General features: G+C 41.2%; 1 protein-coding gene across 1 annotated transcript in view; it reads left to right on the top strand.

Annotated features, from left to right (window-relative positions):
* The first annotated feature begins 3,452 nt into the window (after positions 1-3,452).
* The window catches only part of gpc5a (glypican 5a), a 145,623-nt gene continuing 126,948 nt past the window's right edge, over positions 3,453-22,127 (top strand). The window contains exons 1-2 of the mRNA XM_026165737.1: positions 3,453-4,532; positions 8,469-8,630. Of these exons, the coding sequence (XP_026021522.1) occupies positions 4,382-4,532; positions 8,469-8,630 (313 nt within the window). The 5' untranslated portion in view covers positions 3,453-4,381. The remainder of the gene's footprint in view (positions 4,533-8,468; positions 8,631-22,127) is intronic.

The following is a 22,127-nucleotide window of genomic DNA, read 5'->3' on the forward strand; positions in this document are numbered from 1 at the left end:
CGTGCTGGCGGCGAGATCCAAACATTAACGCGTAAATGAAAATATTGGCCATGAAAACAGTGTAACGTGAGGCGCATGGCATCCTCGGCTCCACCATTGAGGGAATGAGGGAGATTTGAAAAGCTGTACGGAGCTCTCCCCGCTGCGTTTTAGCAACTAGTTGGGGAAAAATACCAGGTCTCCTGTTAATAAACGATGAGTTTATATCGACACACTGATTCAACGTGTGAAAAGTTAGTTTTTAAATCTGGACAATTGGCTGCTCGCTCTCGAGTGCAGTGGTGTGTGAGTTAAAGTGCCCCCCAGAACAAAGCAGCAGCACATGGGGCAGTTCTAGGCCGCGCGATTTAGCTTGGCTAGCCTAGCCTAGCCCCACTAATGTAAGAGTTGTAAGGGTTAAGCTCCAAACATAACACTATCAGGGCGGGTTTATTGAGAAAGATGTGGGGGTAAAATTGCGGAATTCAGAGGGGCAGATGTGCCATAGGTGCAATTTCTTTTACTTGAGCGTGTGCTCATTTGTTGTTAGCTAATGGCTAACCAGCGTCCTTAAACTCAATTTCAGTTTTATTAGCTTTCGAAACTGACTTCAGGAGAAAAACAAGCCAATTAAAAGCAAACTAGTTTTACTGGAACCCCCACGAATGCACCTGCACCGTTACGCTAGCCCTTGGTGTGAGGGCAGTTATAAAAACGTAGCGTGGTTTTGCCCCCCCATGTTTTCGGGAAGCTAACACCAGCTCGCAGCAGCTAAGCTACCTGCTCAAACGGCTGCTGCCTGCTGCTAGCCTCGGCTCCTAACACGGACGATAGCCTTGTTTTCTAGGACGTCCGAAATCGCGAGCCGTGGCTTTCTCCACGTGGAAAAAAGCAACACACTGCTGCTACTTCTAATGTGTGCTACGACATTTGCCTTTTGCGTGCTTGTTTTTCGAGTCGTTTATGCTAAGATTGGCGCACTTCGAGGCGCCATGTTAAAGAAGGTGGGGGAGGGGTGAACAACAGTGCTCGATGCGCAGGCGCTCCCGTGTCGCAGCGAACGCGGGCCGCAGGTTGTGCTGCTCATTCATGTTTTCGCTGACCTCGTGCTGCTCTAATAAGTCCCAGCTCCTCGTGCCACAACAAAAATCTCGTGCAAGAACTGTTAAACAGGGGCGCTGATGCGCTATTTCGATGTCTGGAAGACCGAATTGTCGTTAATTAAGTAAAAGTCACTTACACGTGGAACTTGTTGCAATGCGTTGATTTCCCCTAATGCGCTTTCTTATGTTTTCAGATTAACCGACCTTCCCCGGAGGTGCAGGACTCCCCCTAATCAAAGTTGCCTCGTGGAGCAGCATGGCTGGCCTTCCATGTGATGCTGTAATGGTCTGTGTATTGCCAAAGTGCTTACAGTGCAGGTAGTACTATGGAATACCTACTGCAGTGGAGGCACTTACAGCAATACCCTGACACTGATGTGCACAGTCTTCTGATATTTCATGTCCTTTTTTTTTTTTTTTTTCTTTTTTTTTTTTCTTTGAAGTACTGTCTTTGTGCTAAGGTGCATCTAGTGCAGATAGTGAAATAGACTAGCACCTACTGCCCTAAGTGCTCCTTCTGGCATAAGGGGCTGTGATAAGCGCCACCAGACAATTTTTTTTTTTTTTTGAACTTCTAATTGGGCTCAAATATCTCGCAGTTCTCTGCTAGTTTTGCATAGTTGCACTACAAGAATATATGAGTTGTGCAAATCTATGCAAAACTGATGGTGGCCTGCTTGCTCTCCACCTGTTTAGATTTGCTTTTGTTTAAAATTTTGGTGTCACATCAGCTTGATTAAATTCAACTATGACAGTTTAAAAAACAAACAAAACACCAAATGGGAGTGTCTGCCAGTAATCGTCCAATGAACTCAGTTTCAGCAGTACTAAAGTGCTTATAGTGCAGGTAGTGTTTTGCACAATCTACTGCAATGTAAGCACTTGAAGTACTTCTAACTGCATCTTTCTGTGGAATGGCCGAAGGTGGATTTCTGTTGATCGTCGCGTGGTCAGTTTTGCTGGTTTGCATTCAGCTTTAATGGTGTTTGCTGTGCAAATCCATGCAAAACTGACTGAGTTGATGAGCTATATTCTGCTAAGTGGGACTGGCAGACTTCATCAGAGGTTCTTTAGGTTTTATTGCATGTGATCGGAGACTCTAAGACATCCCTTTCTGTGTAGGTGGGGATCGGTAGCAATGCTGTGTTCCTCCAGGTATTGCACTTGTCCCGGCCTGTGTGGAAACGAGGAAATGGAACGGACCTGAATCTTAACTGGATATGTTGGTGTTTCATCAATTTGTTAACAGTGTTAGCTTTAAAATTTTCAGGTGGTTATTGTAACACCTCTTGAAAGATTAAATTTCTATTGCCCATTCCTCTGACTCTGTGCTAATCTCTGAGTTGGCAGTTAAAGGTTTAAACACTGCAAAGTTGATGGATTTTGGCTAGACTTGTAACTATTTTGGAGCTTTAAATCGTGACGTGTCACATTTTGTCACTTCGTGGCTTTCAAAACCTTATCGTAGTCTTTGGACTACCTTTTGGCATTACTCGTGTTGCTGTAGCATGTGATCAAAAAGTCCCCTGCAAGCCAGAAACCTTTGTTACAAGTGGCTGTGCTCTGTAGTTGAAAACGGACATGTTTTAATTTTACATATTAAGGCTCTCCCTGTGCACACAAAACTAAAGACCTGCATTTATAGTGCAGGCACAGTCACATGAAGGTGGCCATTCACTAGATAAATCAACATGGGGTTTCTCAATCTGCGTCTGAGCGAGTTCATATGAAAGAGGGGACATTGGTGACTTCTGACCAATCACAAACATGGATAAGTTGACACTGATTACACAGTGCAAAGTATTACGGGAGCAGTGGACAAGGGGGGGACGCAACCGTGTGTGTGTGTGCGTGCTTTGCTCAGTTTGGAAAAAGGTCTGCTCTGGGGGAAAATGGTTCAACCTATTTGAACTCACAAAGGAAAGCCTGCAAGATAAATGCTGACTGTAGGTAAAGAGTATCTGTCATTCAGAAACTGGAGAATCTGGTGGATTACCATACATGTTCTGTTTGCAGCCCTGTTGGTGTTTAAGGGGGTGAAAGGCTTGAATATAAAGCCTGAATTGGACTGCTCTGATATAAACGTTTACAAGCACATTTTATTCTCAGGTCTAAGAATCAGGCTTTAGTAATGACGTTCAGTAATGCAGAAATGCAAAGACTTGAGCGCACTGAGGGCCATTTATTTTTTATTTTTTATTTTTATTTTTTTTTTTTTTTAGGCAACTGGTGGGAATTTCATACTTTAAACATAATCTGGCCTGGTAAATGGCCTGTATTTATATAGCGCTTTTCTAGTCCCTAAGGACCCCAAAGCGCTTTACATATCCAGTCATTCACACACACATTCACACACTGGTGATGGCAAGCTACATTGTAGCCACAGCCACCCTGGGGCGCACTGACACACTGATAATCTGTACTAGGGTTAGCTCTGCAGCACAAGGCACCATGGCGATCAACTGCTTTTTTTTTTTCTTTTTCTTTTTGAAACACTGCATACCTGGGCTTAAAGTTAGACGCCATAGATTATAATCTCATGAAGTTGAAACAAATCCTAAACATCATGCAAAATTGTGAATGAATGAAGTAAATGAATGGGGGACAGGCACACCAGTTTACATTAAAGTCAGCACACAAACGGGCTTTTAAATATTTATCTTTTCACAATTAAACCACACGCGTACGCGTCATTAAAACCACAACTTCGTACTTTTTTAGTTTATCGAGCCTGGCGATAGTAAAGAAGCTCATGTCCTACAGAATAGGAGCCATTCTGACTTCATTGAGGACGTAATAAATAAAAAGTCTGAAAATCTATAGTTCATCTAATTTTAATCCTAAAATATTAAAATTAGTTTGACATCCTTCCAAGTTTTGGAGAGGAGAAGGCTTTAAAGACGGATCAATGCTGAGCTCTGCCCACTAGATGGCGCTGCCTGGTAGCGCTTGTGACGCGGATTCAACCGCTGGGTGCAGGTAACATTATGGTACCGCCTCTGCTCTCGGTCCAGCCAACTTGGCCAACATGCCTCTTTGAAAGCGTCAAGTCACACGGCTGTAACTTTGTCTCTGCGTGTGGATTTAAAGGGTAATCCGCAGCGTTTCCCCGACGGAAACAAACCCGACACGTGCCCACGCTCAACCCTGAGATGTGGACTCACCTGATAACCGACGCGCTCTAGCTTGAAGAGAAATATCAACTTCCAAAAATACTTTTTTAAGTATTTATTTATTTATTTTTTACATTATTTATTTTTTTAAATTTCCTGTGATCATTCACCCAGGATTTTATACAAATGGATGCGCTGTGGGTCCGCTGTGTTTTCCTCCTGGCATGTTGCTGTGCATCAGGACTCGGCAGCGCAAACAAATGCGACGAAGTGCGCAAAGTTTTCCAACTCAGACAAATCGGACCAAGTCACTTATTGCCTTCAAATCCAAGACCAGGTACGTTGAGAGGTTTCCTTCCAGATGAAATCTCACAAAACATAGACAGTAATGCAAATGACTATGTCCTCATTTACATCTTCACGTCACCCAATCAGCACAAGAAACACTGATTGGAAGGAAATGAAGACCCGCGTACAGAAATCATTAACTGCTGTGTAGCTGCTTTAACCTGTCATTTTCCGTCTTTGCTGTGACAAAACGTGCATTTTAAATACATTTTCATGTGTGTGTGTGTGTGTGTGTGTGTGTGCGGTTATGGTCATGACAGAAGAGGACTCACATGTGGCTTTGTGACCTTTAGATCAAGATATATAAGATTCAGACAAAATCCACTCATTCATCTGTTAGTGTCATATTTTGAAAGTGTTACTCAGCATAAATAAATTTGGAAATGCCTCTAATTATTATTATTATTATTATTATTATTATTATTATTTAAAAAAAAGCAGACATACCAGTGCAAATGAAGCATAAATCAGGCAGCTTCAGCTACACTAAACCAGTAGCTGAAGCTGCTGAGATTACTAGTGGGCCATGATGAAAAGCTTTCTTTCGGGTGTTTACAGCAGATAAGTGGCTTGGAGAGATAAACAGGAATTATTGTGAGTAAAGTTAGGCAAACTAGGACTCACTTAACTTTCTGAACGCCACCCATGGTAATTCGGCTCAAGACGGGGGGAATTATGGGTGTGGGTATTTCATGTAGGCTGTCATTGACTGGATGGCTGCCGCCTCCTGCTCCTGGTCTTCTCTGACCTCTTCCTGGAAAAGTAAATCTTAATGGTGTTGACTGCCATCCTGCCACAAACTGCTCCCTATAAACTTCGTCACCCCATCTCCCTGCTGCAGTGAGGAAAAATGATTCAAATGACTGAAAAACCCTCAAATGCCTCATAAACCTCTAAATAACCCTTATGTTATCATCATCACTCCTGCCCCTCAAACCAGCCTGTGTGGCTGTGTGGATTTAGGGTTTGCTGCAAACTTAACTTTAAGCATTCTAAACTCTTAATTCAGTGGCTCCTAACCCTGTGAAAACATTTGCCACTCTTTAAAACTCACACTTTTCTAACAACCTCAGGGCTTAAAGTGCATCATGACAGTGGGAAGATGTAAATCGTTCCCTTGATGGATTCAGATTATTGTCCTGACATACATCGGTGAGTGTAATGAGAGATAGTGAGAGGTAAAGTTTTTTTTTCTTTTTCTGTAATTGAACTGAGGTTTGTGGAAAAATAGCCCCTAGAAATTCCAGGAATCTAAGATACAGAGCTGTTTCCATGTTTGACAGTGCCTGCCTGATAAGAAGTGCCAGTTCGGGTCAAAACGCAGCAAGTCAAATGCTGTTGACTGCAGTGATGGAAGTGGAAATAGTTCCGGAAAGCATTTAGGTTAAAAAAGCAGGACCTGGGGCACTTTCATGTCGTCTTATCAGGAAGACTTTGAATTCCTCCACGTGTGCCATCGCCTGCTCTGCTCTCCTCCCCTCACTCTTGAAGCTCGCAGCGCACTGATAGTGTCTCTGGCAACAGCTCAGCACACTCTGCCTAGGCATGTCGGGAAGGCTGTTGCAGAGTTTTAGGGCTCTATGAGGATGTTTTGATTGTCCCTTATGTGGGAAGACTGCTAGTGTTTTGCAGCAGTGGCATATTCAAGACATCAGTTGAGTGAGACGATAACGCTTTGACGCAGATCTTACCTCCGGATCTCGTTGTTTTGGGTTTCTTGCTTCAGCAAAGCATTTATCAACCTGTGCACTGCTAGAAAAGCCTTGTTGTAATGTCTTCTTAACCAATGTTTGACGAATGTCCGCTGGCTTTGAAATAATTCTCAGGATAAGCTGTTGATGCTTCACATATGTAGGCTGTTTCTTATTAGAGTTTTGATCAGTAGGTTTTCAAATGTTTATCATGCGCACATGCATTTTTATCCATCCTGTTGATGTGTCTCTATTGTGGTCTAGTTTCATCCATTGCTTTAGTGCACATTAAAGTATTGTACTGAAATGTTTGGTCTTTATGGTTCCCAGAAGATTACTAAATCTGACATCTTATTGCACCTCCATCAGCTTGACATGCATGAGATTTGCTGAAATGGACCTCAAGAGCTATTGAACTGCCCCGCAGTTTGGTTCTTCACCACATGAATTGTTGGCCTAGCACATTTCGTCGATGTATTCATCCAATACTTTGGTTTTCAGACCAGATATCTGCAAAATTTAACATCATCATCAGCCACATCTGAGGTCACTGTCCAGCCTAAGCATAGGTTTCTGGCACAACTTTAACCCAACTTAAGCTGCATGAAGGAGAAGTCAATTAATAAAAAAAACCTCCAAGTCAGAAGTCCAGCAACATCTTCTTCAGGGACCAAGATGAAGGCCATAAGATGAAATGTTTTGGTATAGAATTAAAGTTCCATTGACGGGTCCATAATTTGTTGGACAAAGACACAATTTTTGTGGATTTGCCTCTGAACATCACTGCAGGGGATTTTAAATCAAACAATTAATATGTGAATAAAATGCAGATTTACAGTTTAAATTCAAGGGGTTTTGCAAAAAAGATTTAACTTTTTGCGAAATTATGAGATATTTTTTGCATAGTCCCCCATTTTCAGAGGCACTATAGTAATTAGACAGATGACCGACAAGCCTTTTTGTGGCTGTTTGGGTCCTGTTCCCTTGTTACTGCATGACAAATGAAGCAGATACACCATTTAAAGTTTAGTATCTAAAGTGTGGAATTTTTATTTTGTAGCTTTTTGCTGCAATTTAAAATATGTGGCCCAGAGTGATGCTGTTGACAGTGAAAGAAGCCATCACAACAAAATAACCCTATCAGAGAGAGAGAGAGAAAAAACTTTAGGATAGGCCAAATCAGCAATCTGGTACATTGATCAGCTCAGAAGCACCAAAAGGCCCAAAAGACCACAGAAGACATCAAAATCACAACCTCTAACAAAGTCAAGGACACTCCCGAGGAGGTAGGCGTATCATCGTCGAGGTCTACAATCAAGACACTCCTTCATGAATGTAAATAGAGAGGGTTTACAACACAGTGAAAACCACTGGTTACTCTCAAGAGCAGGAAGGCAAGATTAGAATTTGCCAGAAAACAACTCAAAGAGGCCACAAATGAAACCAAGATGAACTTGAAGAGTATGGAGAAGGAGAGGAACGGCTCACGATCTAAAACATAACACATTATCTGTCAAACATCATGGTGGCAGTGTTATGGCATAGGCGTGTACAGCTGTCAGTGGAACAGCCACTAGTGATATTGATGATGTGAGTGCTGATAGAAGCAGCAAGATGAATTGTGAAGTGTACAGGGCTTTACTCTCAGCTCAGATTCAGATAAATACTGCGAAACCGATCAAACAGCACTTTGCAGTACAAATGGACAATGACCCAAAGCAAACAGCAAAAACAGCCTAGGAGTTTCTCAAGCTAAAGAAAAGGGAAGGATAAATGGGATATTCTTAAATTGGCAAGTCAGTCACCTGATCTGAACCTGATGCAACATGCTTTTGAGTTAATGAACACAAATTTGAAGGTAGAAAGACTCACAAACAAGCAGCAACTGAAGGTGGCTGCAGTAAAGGCCTTACATGTCCACGAGTTCTAGACTTTAGGCAGACAGTGACCGCAAAGGATTTTCATCAAGTACTAAAAACAGTCCTTATATTTAAAATCGTGCTTGTTTGTCTAATTAAAGTTGAGCCTCTGGAAATAAAAAATGGCTGCAATTCCTGTAATTTATGTCTTACGTCTGTGACCATGTGTTAATAGTAGCGTGGGCTGTCAAATCCCTTAAATCTGAAAGCAAGATGGCAAAAGATTTCAACTTCCCCTCTGTGCGTTTTAGCTTTATCATGTTTTAATCCGTAAAGCTTCAAGCTTCACTAACATGTAGTGTTGATGAATCTTAGGTTCAGACCTTCAGGTGTGTGTTTCCAAGAACTCCACATGTTGCACCAAAAAGATGGAGGAGAGGTACCAGGTGGCAGCCCGGAGAGACATCCAGAACCTTCTCCAGACGTCCAGCTCCAGCCTGAAGTTTCTCATAGCGCGCAACGTGGCCGCTTTTCAAGGTGGGTACTTCTTTCTTTGTGTTCAGTCGTCGTGCTCGTAAGCACGCGCTGAGCTCAAATGTTTATCGTTATAACATGTGCGTAGATGTTTTCTCATGTTTTCAAGCTGAAGTATACTTAAAGGAGTTAAGGTTTGTGAGGGTGCTGTCAAAACAGGGGGTGAGTCAGTTTGCGTGCAGTAAGACTCCACATCAGAGCAGACAGAGAGTTTCTGTCCTCCTTACAGCTACCATGCGATCTTCAGATTAGATATGCCGGTTGTTTCTGTTAGAGCCTAGAGAGGCCGTGTGTAGGGGTGAATATCTGTCAGGTGTGTGTGCCTGGGAATAAATCAAGACTGTTGCATAATCTCGAATTCGGAGTGCTGGCCTTGGTAGTTGTCTCATCATAAACGCATCTTAAAGGAACTGATGTATCCTTCCATCGCTGTGTTGTTTTTCATTCCTCTCCATCCTTTCACTCAACAATGACTTACAGGTAGCAACTTGCCTCGCTCTGCACGCTCTCCTTTTTCTCCCTTCACTCCGGCTGATAGCCGACATACAATGGCTGAATGGGTGTGCAACAAATTTAGAGCTTATGACTTAAATGTACAATTTCAGACATACAATTAAGCCACTTCAGTTTAATGATGTCTCTCAGTTTAAAAAAAAAAAAAAAAAGGCGTGCTGTTATCCTCCCCCGACGCTCCAGAGATTTATAGGAGTGACTTGCATGATCACAGTGTTTCAGTCGCGGTTTGCAGGGGCATTGCCCTGTTTTTGTCATCAGATGTTTCTTGTGTCTTTTTCAAGGCTGAAAAGTTGAAAGAAAGTACACACTGTAGCCTTTCTTCAGAAGTTTATGAAGGATGACACATCTGAAACAGTTAAAACTGCTGACACTGGGAAAGTGTAAGGATTGTAGCAGCTGCTTTATACTCCCCGTGGCACTAAAATGTTAAAGTTTCACTCAGTTATGGAGTTTTTAATAACAGTCTCATCAATGTGTTGTACATTTGGTAATCTAGTTAGGAGTTTTAGCTGCAGGAACCTGGGATCAAACTAAAAATGAACCATTGTGTCCATCTTCAGTGTAATAAAGGACATCGGAGCCCTGTGGCACAGAGGGATCACATTAGACATGAATCACACAGACATATTTAGCAGGATCAAGCTATTGCTCTTTTTATGACAAAACAAAAATTGCATTTAGACTCCTGCTTAAATGTCAATCTGTGTATTCTTCCAGAGGTCTCCTTAAAGCCTCTGGACTCCGGGGTCAGCTGTGGTAACCAGTAGCTGCTTGAAAATAAGCAGCACTCTCATAGTTTGGTCTGTGGAAAGGCAGCCAGAGTGAGCTTGTGCCAAACTAAACAGAGATCCCTGTCAACATCAGCTTGCATCAGTCAACAAACAGCGGCGACTGCAGCCAGCATCCAGGCTGAATAATACAAGTGGCAACAGACGTTCAGAATATTAAGAGTCACAGCTGCATATTACTGAATATTTCACATATTACACCATTATGCAAAGCTGATGAGCTGTTTGGGTTCTTTATTTGTTTTTATATTTCAGACTAAATCAGGGCTGCCAACAGATGAAGCTGTTTCTTTCATTCTTAATATTCTGATTATCATATATAGCTTTGAAAACTAAAGTTCATAAAATTAAATGAAAAGAAATGGTTCCCATCAATGTTTCTTCTTAGTAAACGTCATTTAAAATGAACGTTTCTGAATCTCTGACATCTGACAAATCTGTTTATTTCCCGCCAAAAACTGCAGTTCCTTGAGTGGCCACTTGACGCAGGATGTAAAACCGAGTCAATACCAGCAAGTCAAACTCTAGAGGAGAAAAAAATATGCTTATAGTCTGGAACAAATTGTTAACTTCACTCTTTGTGACAGCTTTAAGGAGAGTGATTTCTTTCTTTCTTTCTATTAATGATGTGCCCATTTCAAACATTAGTACATGTCCATGCTGCAGTATTTTTTGGGCGATTGGCAGGTATGCTTAATAACAGAGAAAAGGAAACAACAACAACAACGGTGTATTAGATGTGTTAGGTGGTTGCTAGGCAAATCCAACTTTTGCAGATATAGATATTACATATTAGATATTCTTGTGAAATTGGTGGAGGGGGAGGTAGAGCGGGTCCTCTAACAACTAATTCCCGGCTCCTCCTTCCATATGTTGAAGCATCCTTGGGCAAGATACTGAAGCCCAAGTGGCCCTGATGCATCCATCTGAGTGTGAGTGTGTGCGTACGAATTTTAGATAAAAGTGCTTAGACATAAATAGACTGAGAGTGAGTAGAAAATTGCTATATAAGTACCAGTCAATTAAATTAAAATGATAAGGTGCATTTATAAGGTGTTATAGGTGCATAAATACTAAAAGCAAGTCAGGCGATTACATTTCCTGTTGACATGTACTCACAGATTCAGACTGAGTTATCAAATTATTAACAAAATTCAACATATTTTCCACTGAAATCACCTAAGTCAGCCTCACTGGGTCAACCCAGAACTAGATCTGCCTGAAAGTAGCTATCGTTGGCCCTATAACGGATCATTGAACCATCCCTTTGTTGGAGTCTGGTTGCACGGCAAGAGGAATACAAAACTGATAAGGATCATGGATTCAGATCAGATCAGGCCTGGATCCATTTTCACTCTGGTGACTGTGCGAGCTCATCCCATCATCATTCATAGCAGCTCACTTTATCCTGACATGATCTTCTCATTTAAAGTATAGATGTAGACTGCTCTGTTACTATATTTCTTACAACATGTTTTCCTTTACTGCAAGTTGACCTTCATAACATACTTGGAAAGCTGCTGTGAATATTTTTAGTAAGTATAACACACTCATTACATATGCTTACTGTTAGGCTACCAGTAACTCAGTAAAACATCTCTGCCATGACTGTAAGAGAGCCAGTGTCTGATAGTGAAGCCTGATATTAGATCAGGTTATAAATGCATACACTGGAAACCATTAAAACGTTTTTTCTTAGTCTTATTAAGCATTTCTGTCCAGTAATAATGTCAGAAATAATGCAATCCTCTATAAAATAAATAAAATAAAATAAAGAGGTTGTTACAGCCCATTAGTACATTAAACCTTTACTGAATAATTATTGAAAAAACAAAAGGGTCATAAACTTGAGCAAAAACAGCTTTTATCTAAGGGCGGCTCCGCCCCCACAGTCTGTTGCTATCTGGGTAACTGATATCACATCTGTTTCAGTTTCTGTCACTTACGCTTTGTTTACAGCTGAATAATTAGATTTAAAAATCAAATGTAAAATTCTTCATCTAATGAAGATTCTTGATGGGCAAACGATGTCAGCAGACATTATAAAAATATGCTTTTTATTTAACTTTGTTTGATGAAGTGCACCAAGCTAATTAAAAGGACTTTTTTCATCATTCCTCTTTCTTTAAGGTAAATATCACGGTCAATAAACACGCGTCCATATTCCTCGGTACACTGAATTAAAATGGAGGCTCTGCTCTTTATTTACCAGTTGCCATGGTGAATCCTGGTATCGGCGCTCCAATGATGGTGGCTTCGTTTCTGCGTGCACTTAGATCAGAGTTGATTGAACTAACTCTGATTAGCCTTTCTGGAGCAGGAAGATCAGAGTGGCCGATCTAACAGTCAATGAAGTCAGAGTTTGTTTTTAAAATCTGAGACATTGTTGAAGAGTTTGCCCTTCCTGGAAAAGGGCCCCAATGGTGCGGAAGGAGCTCATGGGCAAACATACATATATAGACAGACAAAGGATTATTTTGTTGTATTCTAGAAAGATATGAACACTAAAAGTCTGAATTATTAGGGGCATGGCAGCTTTAACTGATCGGTAGGTAACGTTTCATCTCTGTCATCATTCTGTTGTAGAGAAAAGAGCTTCAAGGGTTACTCCTAGTAAGGGGTGAAGAGTTAAGCTGATTTGGTGTTGGTCCTGCATCGTCATAATAATGCTAGGATCAACATTCCAACTGACCAATCACATTGCAGTGATTTCATAGCTTTCCAATGTGGGGAAAAAAAGAAAAGAACATTGCCTGCGTTTATATAAAAGTCTGTTACATCACTCCTGCTGGTTTAGTGGTGATGGTTCTTGCTCCGAAGGCAGGGAGTATGTATTTGATTCAGTTTGTTTGTGTGTTTGTTAGCTGTGTAGTGTCCAGAGTTTGTAAGATATCATGTTAAAATTTTGTGTGATGGTAGATACAAATAACAGTTTGTTGAACTTATGGGAAACTCAGGTCTAGATCACACCCTTTGGGGAAGCTGTGCTCTCTGAGTGCTCTTGTTTTTAATAGCATTAGCCAAACTTTGGCTAATGCTAACTAAATGCTAAGACAACTCCATTGGTCAGTTGCAGTATTGATCCTGAACCAACGTTATTATGATAATTTATGAATGAAACCAACACTTCACTCTTATCGTGCATTGTTTTTAAATACTAAATTTAGCATCCACATTAACAATATAATAATTAATAATTAATAGGTCTACAGACTGGTGGGCGATACCGAGGAAGTTATGTCTGTGTTTTATGTACAGTCTGTGGATCTGAAGTATGTTCAAAACAAAAACCTAAAAACACTGCTCCTATCAAAACATCACTCTCTAAAAGTTACTGTTTACTTAGAAAATAATATCTCATAAATATGAAAGATAACATAACAAGCAATAAAGTGCAAATGATTAAAAAAAGAGACGTTTAGTTCATTGTAACCTAACTTCTTCTCTGAACACCTGTTGAATGTTGTTTGTCTTGTTGTTGAGGTGAACCTGTGCTAATCAGAGCTGATATTTGCTCAAATGTAGACACAGACTTTTTGGCTCACAGCCTTAAGTGTCTGTTTACACACACACACACACACACACACACACACACACACACACACACACACACACACACACACACACACACACACACACACACACACACACCAGAGCCACCCACGTGGCATTGTTCTATTTGGCGTACATGCTTTAAGAGCCTTTGTCACACTGAGAAGACTCACTGTGGCACGATATGTATGGGAAGCACGGAGGGACAGAAATGTCTGGCAGGTTTTTAAGATCTTAACAGGGTGGAAACAGAACTGTTTTGCAGTTCATGTGCAGACATAAAAGAATCCCAAGTCAAGCATTTAATCCGTAGCTCCTATCTGGGGAATGTTCAGTGATGCTGAATTAATATGAATGAATTATTTCTCATTCGTCTTGTGTGAGCGTGGGACTTCTTTCAACTGTCTTTAGGTTATAATGGGAGTAAAGCAAAGAGCCAGCAACCTTATATAGCATCTTTGGGGAAAAAACTACTCTCAATACTTCCTGTGGTGCTGTTCTGCTTCATGTTTATAGTATATAATAAAAAAAAGAAAAAAATGGACAGGCAAGCTTTATCTTCCAGAGCCGGGGGTGGGGGTGTGGAGCAAAAACAACCCTGGTAGACGGAGTCTCCAAATGATTGGCAGCCTGCACTGTAATTTGAGAGACAACAAAGAACATGCAGAGTGTCTAATGCATTACAACCACAGACAGGAAGAAGCACGAGTTAAAACTGGGTCGGCTAATGTGGTCATTTGTTCTGTGCAAAGCCTTCAATTAGGCATCTTTATATGATGCTGCTGAAGGGAGAGGGGGATGAGGAAATTAGAGGAATGTAGCTGGATAAACACTTAGGAGACACCGAGAAATAAAAGGCACCCATAAAATGCTATTTACATTTTTGTTTTTTTCCCCTGGTGAACTCTGGTGTATTTTTATTCTTTAAAAAAATCTTCAAGGGCATCTTTTGTGAGGGGAAAAGAAAACAATTGGTGGTTTAAGACAATGAAAACGAGCTCTTGAGCTGTTAATTGTGAGCAGTGTGTCAAAGCAGAATTCATCCTGCAGGAATGGTTCATTACATTTCTGAAGACAATTTTTTCACAACATTTTAATTCTTAAACAAACCTGACTGCTGCCTGTCAGGTAATTTCACAGCAAAAAAAAAGTTTGCTGAGCAACTAGGAAGTGGAGGAAAAAAACAATAAAGATGGAGTTGACGGCCTTTGAGTTCTCCGCTTTTTTTTCCTCCCCCCCTCTTCCAGCTGCCGGTCTGTCAGCGAGTCTCCCAGGACTGCATGTTTTCATTCAGCGTTGTGAGGTTTTCCTGCGCTTGGTCCACACAACGCACAAATATGCAGCCTGCTGAGCGGCGCTTCAGGGGAGATCTTTTTTCATCTCGCGCAGGTTTGTCTTACATCCATGGCAACCAACCTGTGCAATCCCCAGCTCCCCGTGGGGATGGAGTCACATAAACCTCAAACAAAACCCACTATGAATCAGCTGTTGAGATGCTTGAGAAGAGTTTCTGAGTCGGGTTGCTCAAATCATAGCAAAGCAGTCTGAGATAGCAGATGAGAGCAATGCTCTCCTCCAGGAGAAGCGTTTGATTTTCTTTCTTTGGGGCATTTGAAAAGTGGAGTATTGTATCGCGCCTGCTGGAGAACTGTTTGTGTAAAAAATATCATCAGGAATTTGTAATGACTCCCTGCTGGTCTAGCAGACAGTTGTAGTTCCTCTAGAGTTCAATTTATGTGTGTGCTGATGACACACTACTGTACATGTGTGAGTGCAGCTACATCACAGAGGTTGGCCTACAAATGATAATGGTGGCACTTTGTACTTGTGAACGATCAAAAGATTCGTTTGTTTTGTTCTGAGGAGCATGCTTTTTCTTTCATTTGATCCACATCTGTCTGTTAAATATGAAGCTACAGCTGCTAGGTATGCTGTTACTGCAGTGTCTTCGGGTGCCTGCTGACCGTGGCAGAGGATGAGGGCCCTGCTGGGCTTAATGTGGCTCTCTGTTGGCAGGCCGTAGGGAGCAGACAGCTCGTCTATCTGCACAGAGTGCCTGTTGCCAGGTGGAGGCAGAACTCAAAGTTTCTGGTGTAAAAGGTCTGTGGGATACTCTTTTCATGTGATATTTGATGGGGTTTCTTTCTGCTACTCTTGTTCCTGGTGAACTCTGCCATCAGTTCTGGCCAAATTGTCAACCAATCAGCATTTGATGCACAGCTGAGCTACATGCTCTTGGATTTTTTTTGGACCGCACAGGGGCATATAGGCTGAATAGGGAGACATCTCCAAAAATGGACACAGAGTTGTGTCATATTTCAGTCTCATTTTGTCTGTTTTTGGTTTCTGTTTTTATTGTTTTTCTGTTTTTACTAAGGCTGTGCAATATGAGGTTAAATACAGATGATGATGTAAAATCCTATAATTCATGGTGTTGCAAAATACAGTGTACAGTAGTTTTTTTTGGTTTGTTTTTTTTCCATCCCTTGAATGACTGTTTGCAGTCTTACAAAGTACTACATGCACTTTTTAAGACTGCGAGACAGAACTGCATAGCATCAAACAGGAGAAGGTCCAGCCATGATAATTTTGGGAGATTGTTTCTACCTCTGTAGCACAAATTCGGGTTGGTCACGAAAACGTCTGACACACCCCAGAAAACTATACTTTGCAAATTATGACGTTTACCGGTCGGCATAAGTCGAGGCTCACACGCCAAAAACTGCTTCTACCACCTACACACGAATCATGTGAAAGCGCATGCAGTGAGTTCACCAATGAAAAGCACAAAAGGACCTTCAGGTAAATAAAGCCCAGAGTCAAATGTTAGAATTGCAGCTATAGTTTTTAAATAAAGCAATAAGTTTTATTTTAACCCTGGAATCTATTGTTTACGTAGCCCACACTACTGCTCACTGCTGCTGTAACCAAAACTTTATATATTGTTATTTCTGTTAAATATTGCTGCCTCTACAAGGCGAATCATCTCACTCTTCATGATAGTGTTGTACCTGAATAGGGTTGTATGTCGCTGTTAAATGCAATATAATTTTTGAGAGCTTCTCAAGACAACAGGAACTTTGGTACATTAAACACACGAGATAAAATGGGGTAATCAGAGAGCATAAGATACGTTAATAAGCACATTTGAGCCAGGTTGGCAGTTTTGCTTGTGCTTTCCATCTTTATACTGTAGTGGTTTATATAGAAGTGAAAGATCCCTGGTTTGATCCCTGGAGGAAATACGAATCCCTTTGGTGTTGCATGAAGAAATGAGAGAAGGAGAAAATCAAACATGTGGAGTCTCCTGCTTTAGCAACCTCATATAATCTTATATATTATAATCTTTTCCAGTCATTATTCTCAGCTAATGCCTCTTTACCTTCCTGATTGTAGCTGAACTGTCTCCTGTATGTCTTTAGCTCAGAAATGATCTCCTTTCTCCATGCAAACAGTCATTAAAGTGGTTTTTACTGTCTCTTCTGACTGTAGAGAAGTCCTAACTAGAAAAACAGCAAGTTTATTTATGACAATAGTACATTTACCGAGATCTAAAGATAGAGAGTCTGTATTTCACAATAACAAAAATCAAAATTTAAACAGCATGAATGAATAAATATGGACTGCAGCTGGTAAATCAAGGAAGGGGAAAAGGCCATATTTCATCTTCCAGCTTTAATGAATGCTACATGACCACTTGATAAGACAGCTGAGATCGGCTGTTGTAAATTTACATCAATGTTTGTGGCGTGAAGCTGTTGTGACCATTAACACTCTGTGGCTTGTGGTCTTCCTTCCAGGCAGTGTGTCATTTTGGTTTCCAGGCTGGGTAAAAAAACGAGACACAGGAATCCAGCAGACATAGTCAGTCAGCCTTTGCTTCTAATTGCAAGCTACTATTTTGTCAGGAACTCCACTGGTGCTGATGAATGCAGCATTAAATAGGCAGGGCTGGCTGCTGGTATCGCTGAAGTGGAAAGCTAGCCTATTGTTCTCAGGACTTGCAATTTGCTCTCATAAATACTAATTGTGTTTCTGTTTACCAGCTTTTAAAGGATCCACTGCCCATCCTTTGCTCTTTGAATTGATAAAAGGAACACAGCTGAATGGCAGCGGCCCCACAGCTTGACTGAGAGGAGACCGCGGTCAGCTGTCAAATTAGTTAAATGTGCTCTGTGCCAAACAAGGAGCTCTTAGTAGGAGGGAAGTAAGGTTGCTTTTAATCGCTTCCAATTACACATTATATTTGTAACTTGGGGGGTTTAATTTTGATTTTTGAAGTACAATTTCAGTGTATAAATTCTGTTCAAGTAAAGTAAAATTATTACTCAGTTGGGTAACACTTTTGGAAACTACAAGATCCTGAGCTTGATTTGGATAAAAAGAGTATTTTTCATTTTTAATGTGATTGAAAAATTACATTTCAGTTTGGTGAATCTAAGGAAGGTAAAGTAAGAAGTCAGGAATGCTAAGGTCCCGATTGCACCGGCCTAGAGACCCATCTGCAAGCCACCGGTCATCAAGGAAGAATGTGTATTCTCTAACTGGTTGGTGAGTGAATTGATTGCTTTAGTCCAAGTCATGCAGGGCTAGAGACTGGTCAGTGGTGACAGGTTGATAGGGGAAAACGTGCTTCCGCCAACCAGTTTCCAAATGGTTGCTGTTTTAGTGTCTTTGCCACTGATATCAACTGGTGACAGCCAGCAATTACTTTGCAACTGGGAATATTCATTTTTCCTTAGCAACTGGAGTTTTCGAGGGGGATCCTGCTTCAATCTGTAGTTTTCTAACTCATGCAGTGTGCCTATAAATATTGATTTTACAGAAAAATGAGAAAAATTCATCCACATTAATCATCCCTATTTTGAGAAGAATAAAATCTCAGTAAGGTGATTTTTGTTTACATATTCTCTGGTATGTTTAGATGTGATTCAATCCTGGATATCTGCCTCTAGCTGTTGTGCTTTTCCTCCCTTAGTTTGGCTCGTTTTGTATGTTATTATTGAATTCATGAAGGTAATTAGCAGTCTGTGACTTTTTCCTCTAATGTACTTGGCTGTTGCAAGCCCATAAGAGTTCATAAGCTCCTCCAAAAACCCCTTGAGGTGAGTTTAATTTACCAACCGAGCAGCTTCCCTTGGGCCTCAGGCCCTGGGGAGCTCCACGCCCCATTTTCTTTTATCAAGCGTGTTTGGGCCTAAAGGCAGGTGCTGCATTATTATTTGTTCCCTGTCTTGTATAGCAATCTAGTTGAAATATAAAATGGTGCTGGACATTTCCATCTTTAGAGCCCCCGAGCTAGTAATGCAAAACAAAACGCAGCTTGTATTTATTATCAGAGGGTCAGCTAAGGTCCAAATCTCTAATGGCTTTTTCATAAATCCTTATTTTATTAATTTATTTTGTCTTGTAGGTGAAGCCAGTGGGGTCGAGGTTAACTCATTGCAATTACTGCTCTTTCCAGTGCTCCTTTGTAATCAGATTGTAGTTTGCCAGGCTGCACTTGTTATGATGGTAATAAAACACAACTGCATCACTTACGTAAATCGCTTTTTCCACCTCAGCCTGTTTCTCAGTAGCATTTTAAATCTACACTACGACGCATGAACAGCTCTACCTCAAAATACCCAATGAACTCTTTAAGATTAAATGGTTCTTTATTTAATAGGTGTATAGAAAGCGCTCGTCTGTGCTGCTGACTTGTTGCTTCAGGAGTCTTAATCTTGCGTAGGCACTCTTCTTCTGTGATGATATTCCTTTGTGATTGCCGGGGCAAAGAGGTGCAGAGCCAGAGCAGCCAGCACACTGAACTAACGGCCCCTTTTCCATCCACATTTCTCGAAGAATTTCTCAGTAATTTCTTACCAAGGTCAGATATTGCGCTGCGACCAGCTCCGGGCTGCACTGCATCAGCGACTACAGTAACACAGTGTTTGCTTCCAGTAAAGTTTCTATGTTGGTCACAAATTGGCTGCCGGCCTCAGTCAGGGAGAAATATGCTGCTTTTTATAGGAGCCTGCGTTTTAGGATCTTTTGTCTTGGAAATGAACATTCCTCATGTTGCTTTCAAAAACACCAGGCTGCCTCAGATAGAAGCTGCCTTTTTGTTTTCTTCACGTCAGAAACCGTGTTGGCTATTAAACAGCACTTGGAGCTGCAGAATAAAAGGGGAGATTTCCATCTGGCTTTTATATTGTGGTGATATTTAACCAACACCCTCAATTTTGAAGGTCTTGGAGATGCATGTGCTATTTTACTGTTTGCTCCATCTCCACACTGACATGTCTGTTAATAAAGTCATGCTCCCTTCTGGAGAAATCCTGATGACTGTAACAATGTAACGCTGATTTCAGTTATCCTGGGAAATACTTAAAATTATTAATATTAAGTAATAAGTAATATTTTTTTCTGATCTTTTTTTTCCTCCTTGGAGTGATGATCGCCCTCTTGTGGTGCTTTTTGGTGATTTGCAGATTGGAACTTCTAGAAAAAGTCTGGTCTGTTTTAGCTGTAAAGGACCAATGAGGTAGTCAGAGGTCAAGTTTTCTGAAAATCTTGGTAATGCCGCTCGACAATGAGACGATGAGTTGACAAGTTGATACCACAAGTGTGTCTGCTAGGAGGCTGAGGGGTAGCACTGGTGGTTGCCAGTATTTGTCGTCTTTGGCAAATGCCTGAATAAAGTCATACCCATCAAAATGATTACTAGGAGTACTGATTCCCCCCCCCCAATGCAGATGATGCCCTGATAATTCGTGGAGCGGCACCATAAGCCCGAAGTTTGTGATGCTGAATGATCTGTGTCTCCAGTGTTTGGCATAGGTGGATCCTGTTGACATTCCCACACCTGTACTTTGGGTTTAATGCTGATGAAAGGTGATGAAAGGAAAGGTATCGCCTGTTCACACGTTGAAAAGAGCGGGACCACGATGTATTTTAACTTCACCGTGAACTCGAGAACAGCTTCACAGTACCATCAGTAGCATGCCCTTAGACTGGGTCTCGTCTTTCAATGTTATCAAACAATTAGCCTGTACGCAAGGGGACTTATGCATGGCCTCAAATCTTTCTGTCAAATATAAAAAGCCCCGAGTGCATCTTTTTATGTGGGCGAATGAAAGATTGGAAACCTGGGAGGTTAGAAAGGTGTAAAGGCATGCTAACCTGGTGGACCTTGAAACATGAATGTGCGGGGAATACTTGCATAAATTGAATACACTGAGACGTGGTTGGATTTGAATGACGATTTAATAGCTCAAATAGTGGACTTCGAATCTTTTTTAACCTGAACCTTGTGTGGGACCTTTCATTTAGCAGACTCTTTGTCCACCGGGTTTACAGGCGTCCTTTCTTTGTCGTCACCCTTACCAGAGTTTGTGTGTGTGTGTGTGTGTGTGTGTGTGTGAACCATCGCAGGGGCCTCTCTGCGAAATTCCCACAGAATTTGAGCTTGGCTTTGTGATTCAAGGCTGGACAGTTGATCCAGGGGAGGACAGAGGGTGAAAAAGAATGCGAAGAAGAAGAAGAATGACCGACTGAAGGAGAGAAAGTTGGGAGGATGCCAGATTCCATTGAAAGTCTTTGCACAGTGTTTGAAGTCAGAGGATGAGGATTTAGAGGGAAGCAGGATTATTCAGAGTCAATACCCTCCAACAATCCAGGCGTTTGGGCTTCTGGGAGGAAACAATATAGTCAGACTGACTGTGGCTATTTCTTCTGTCATGTATTACAAGCCCTGTATCAGACATGCTGGTTAACACAGAGGTTTTCTAATCTTGCTGACATTGTCCTTAGGTACAGAAATTATATGACATTTTGAAGCGTGTATGTATTTAGTTGTGTGACAGCGAGTTTTACTAGAAGATTGATGCCACTTGTGCGATAAAATCTGTCAAATAATGAGATAACAGGCAATAACTGATTTACTTAAAGACTAGAAATAAGGAAACCGCTACTCTGGCTCCAGGGTAATCTGAAACTCCAAAACTAAAGACTATATTACATCATGTTTGTGTAATCCTCGCATGAATTAACAATGAAATATTGTTTTAACTCGAGAGCTTTGAAGCAAAGCTAGCTGTTTTTGATGTTTTGTAGTTCTTGTGTAATTGCTGGCCGGCCTGTAGCTCTGTTTTTTGCTTTTGCGCTCTTGCTGTTATCTGAACATGTTTCCACGGTGTACGCCATTTATCATAGATTGCTCCTCTTTATCTTCTTCTTTTCTTCTGCCGTTGGAGTCTGTGCAGTCTCTAGAAACAAACACTAAAATGTTTTAAGTTTTGGGACACCGAAGTCTGACGTCTGTGCTTCTGGTCTCTGATATCTTCGTGTCGTATGGGTTAATCTAGACTGACTTTGGCAATCGCATGAAGATGATTATCAAGCTGATACCTTCTAATCTCGATAAGTGAAGATATTGTTATGTTACGCGTTCATAGCTGGCATCTAAAAAGTCGCATACAGGGGCAAGGGTACTGATAGCAGAGCAGCTGATTTCACAAAGAGGATAAAACAGTGGTGTCAGAAAAATCTGAAGAGGTTAAACACATAATAAGTACAAAAACACACAAAGCAACAGAGTGTGAGTGTCTAACAGCAACAGTGCTGTGCAGGACGTTAGCATTAAAAGAGCTGTATGAATATG

The sequence above is a fragment of the Astatotilapia calliptera genome, chromosome 1 (genome assembly GCF_900246225.1).
Source record: "Astatotilapia calliptera chromosome 1, fAstCal1.2, whole genome shotgun sequence".
Lineage (NCBI taxonomy): Eukaryota > Metazoa > Chordata > Actinopteri > Cichliformes > Cichlidae > Astatotilapia > Astatotilapia calliptera.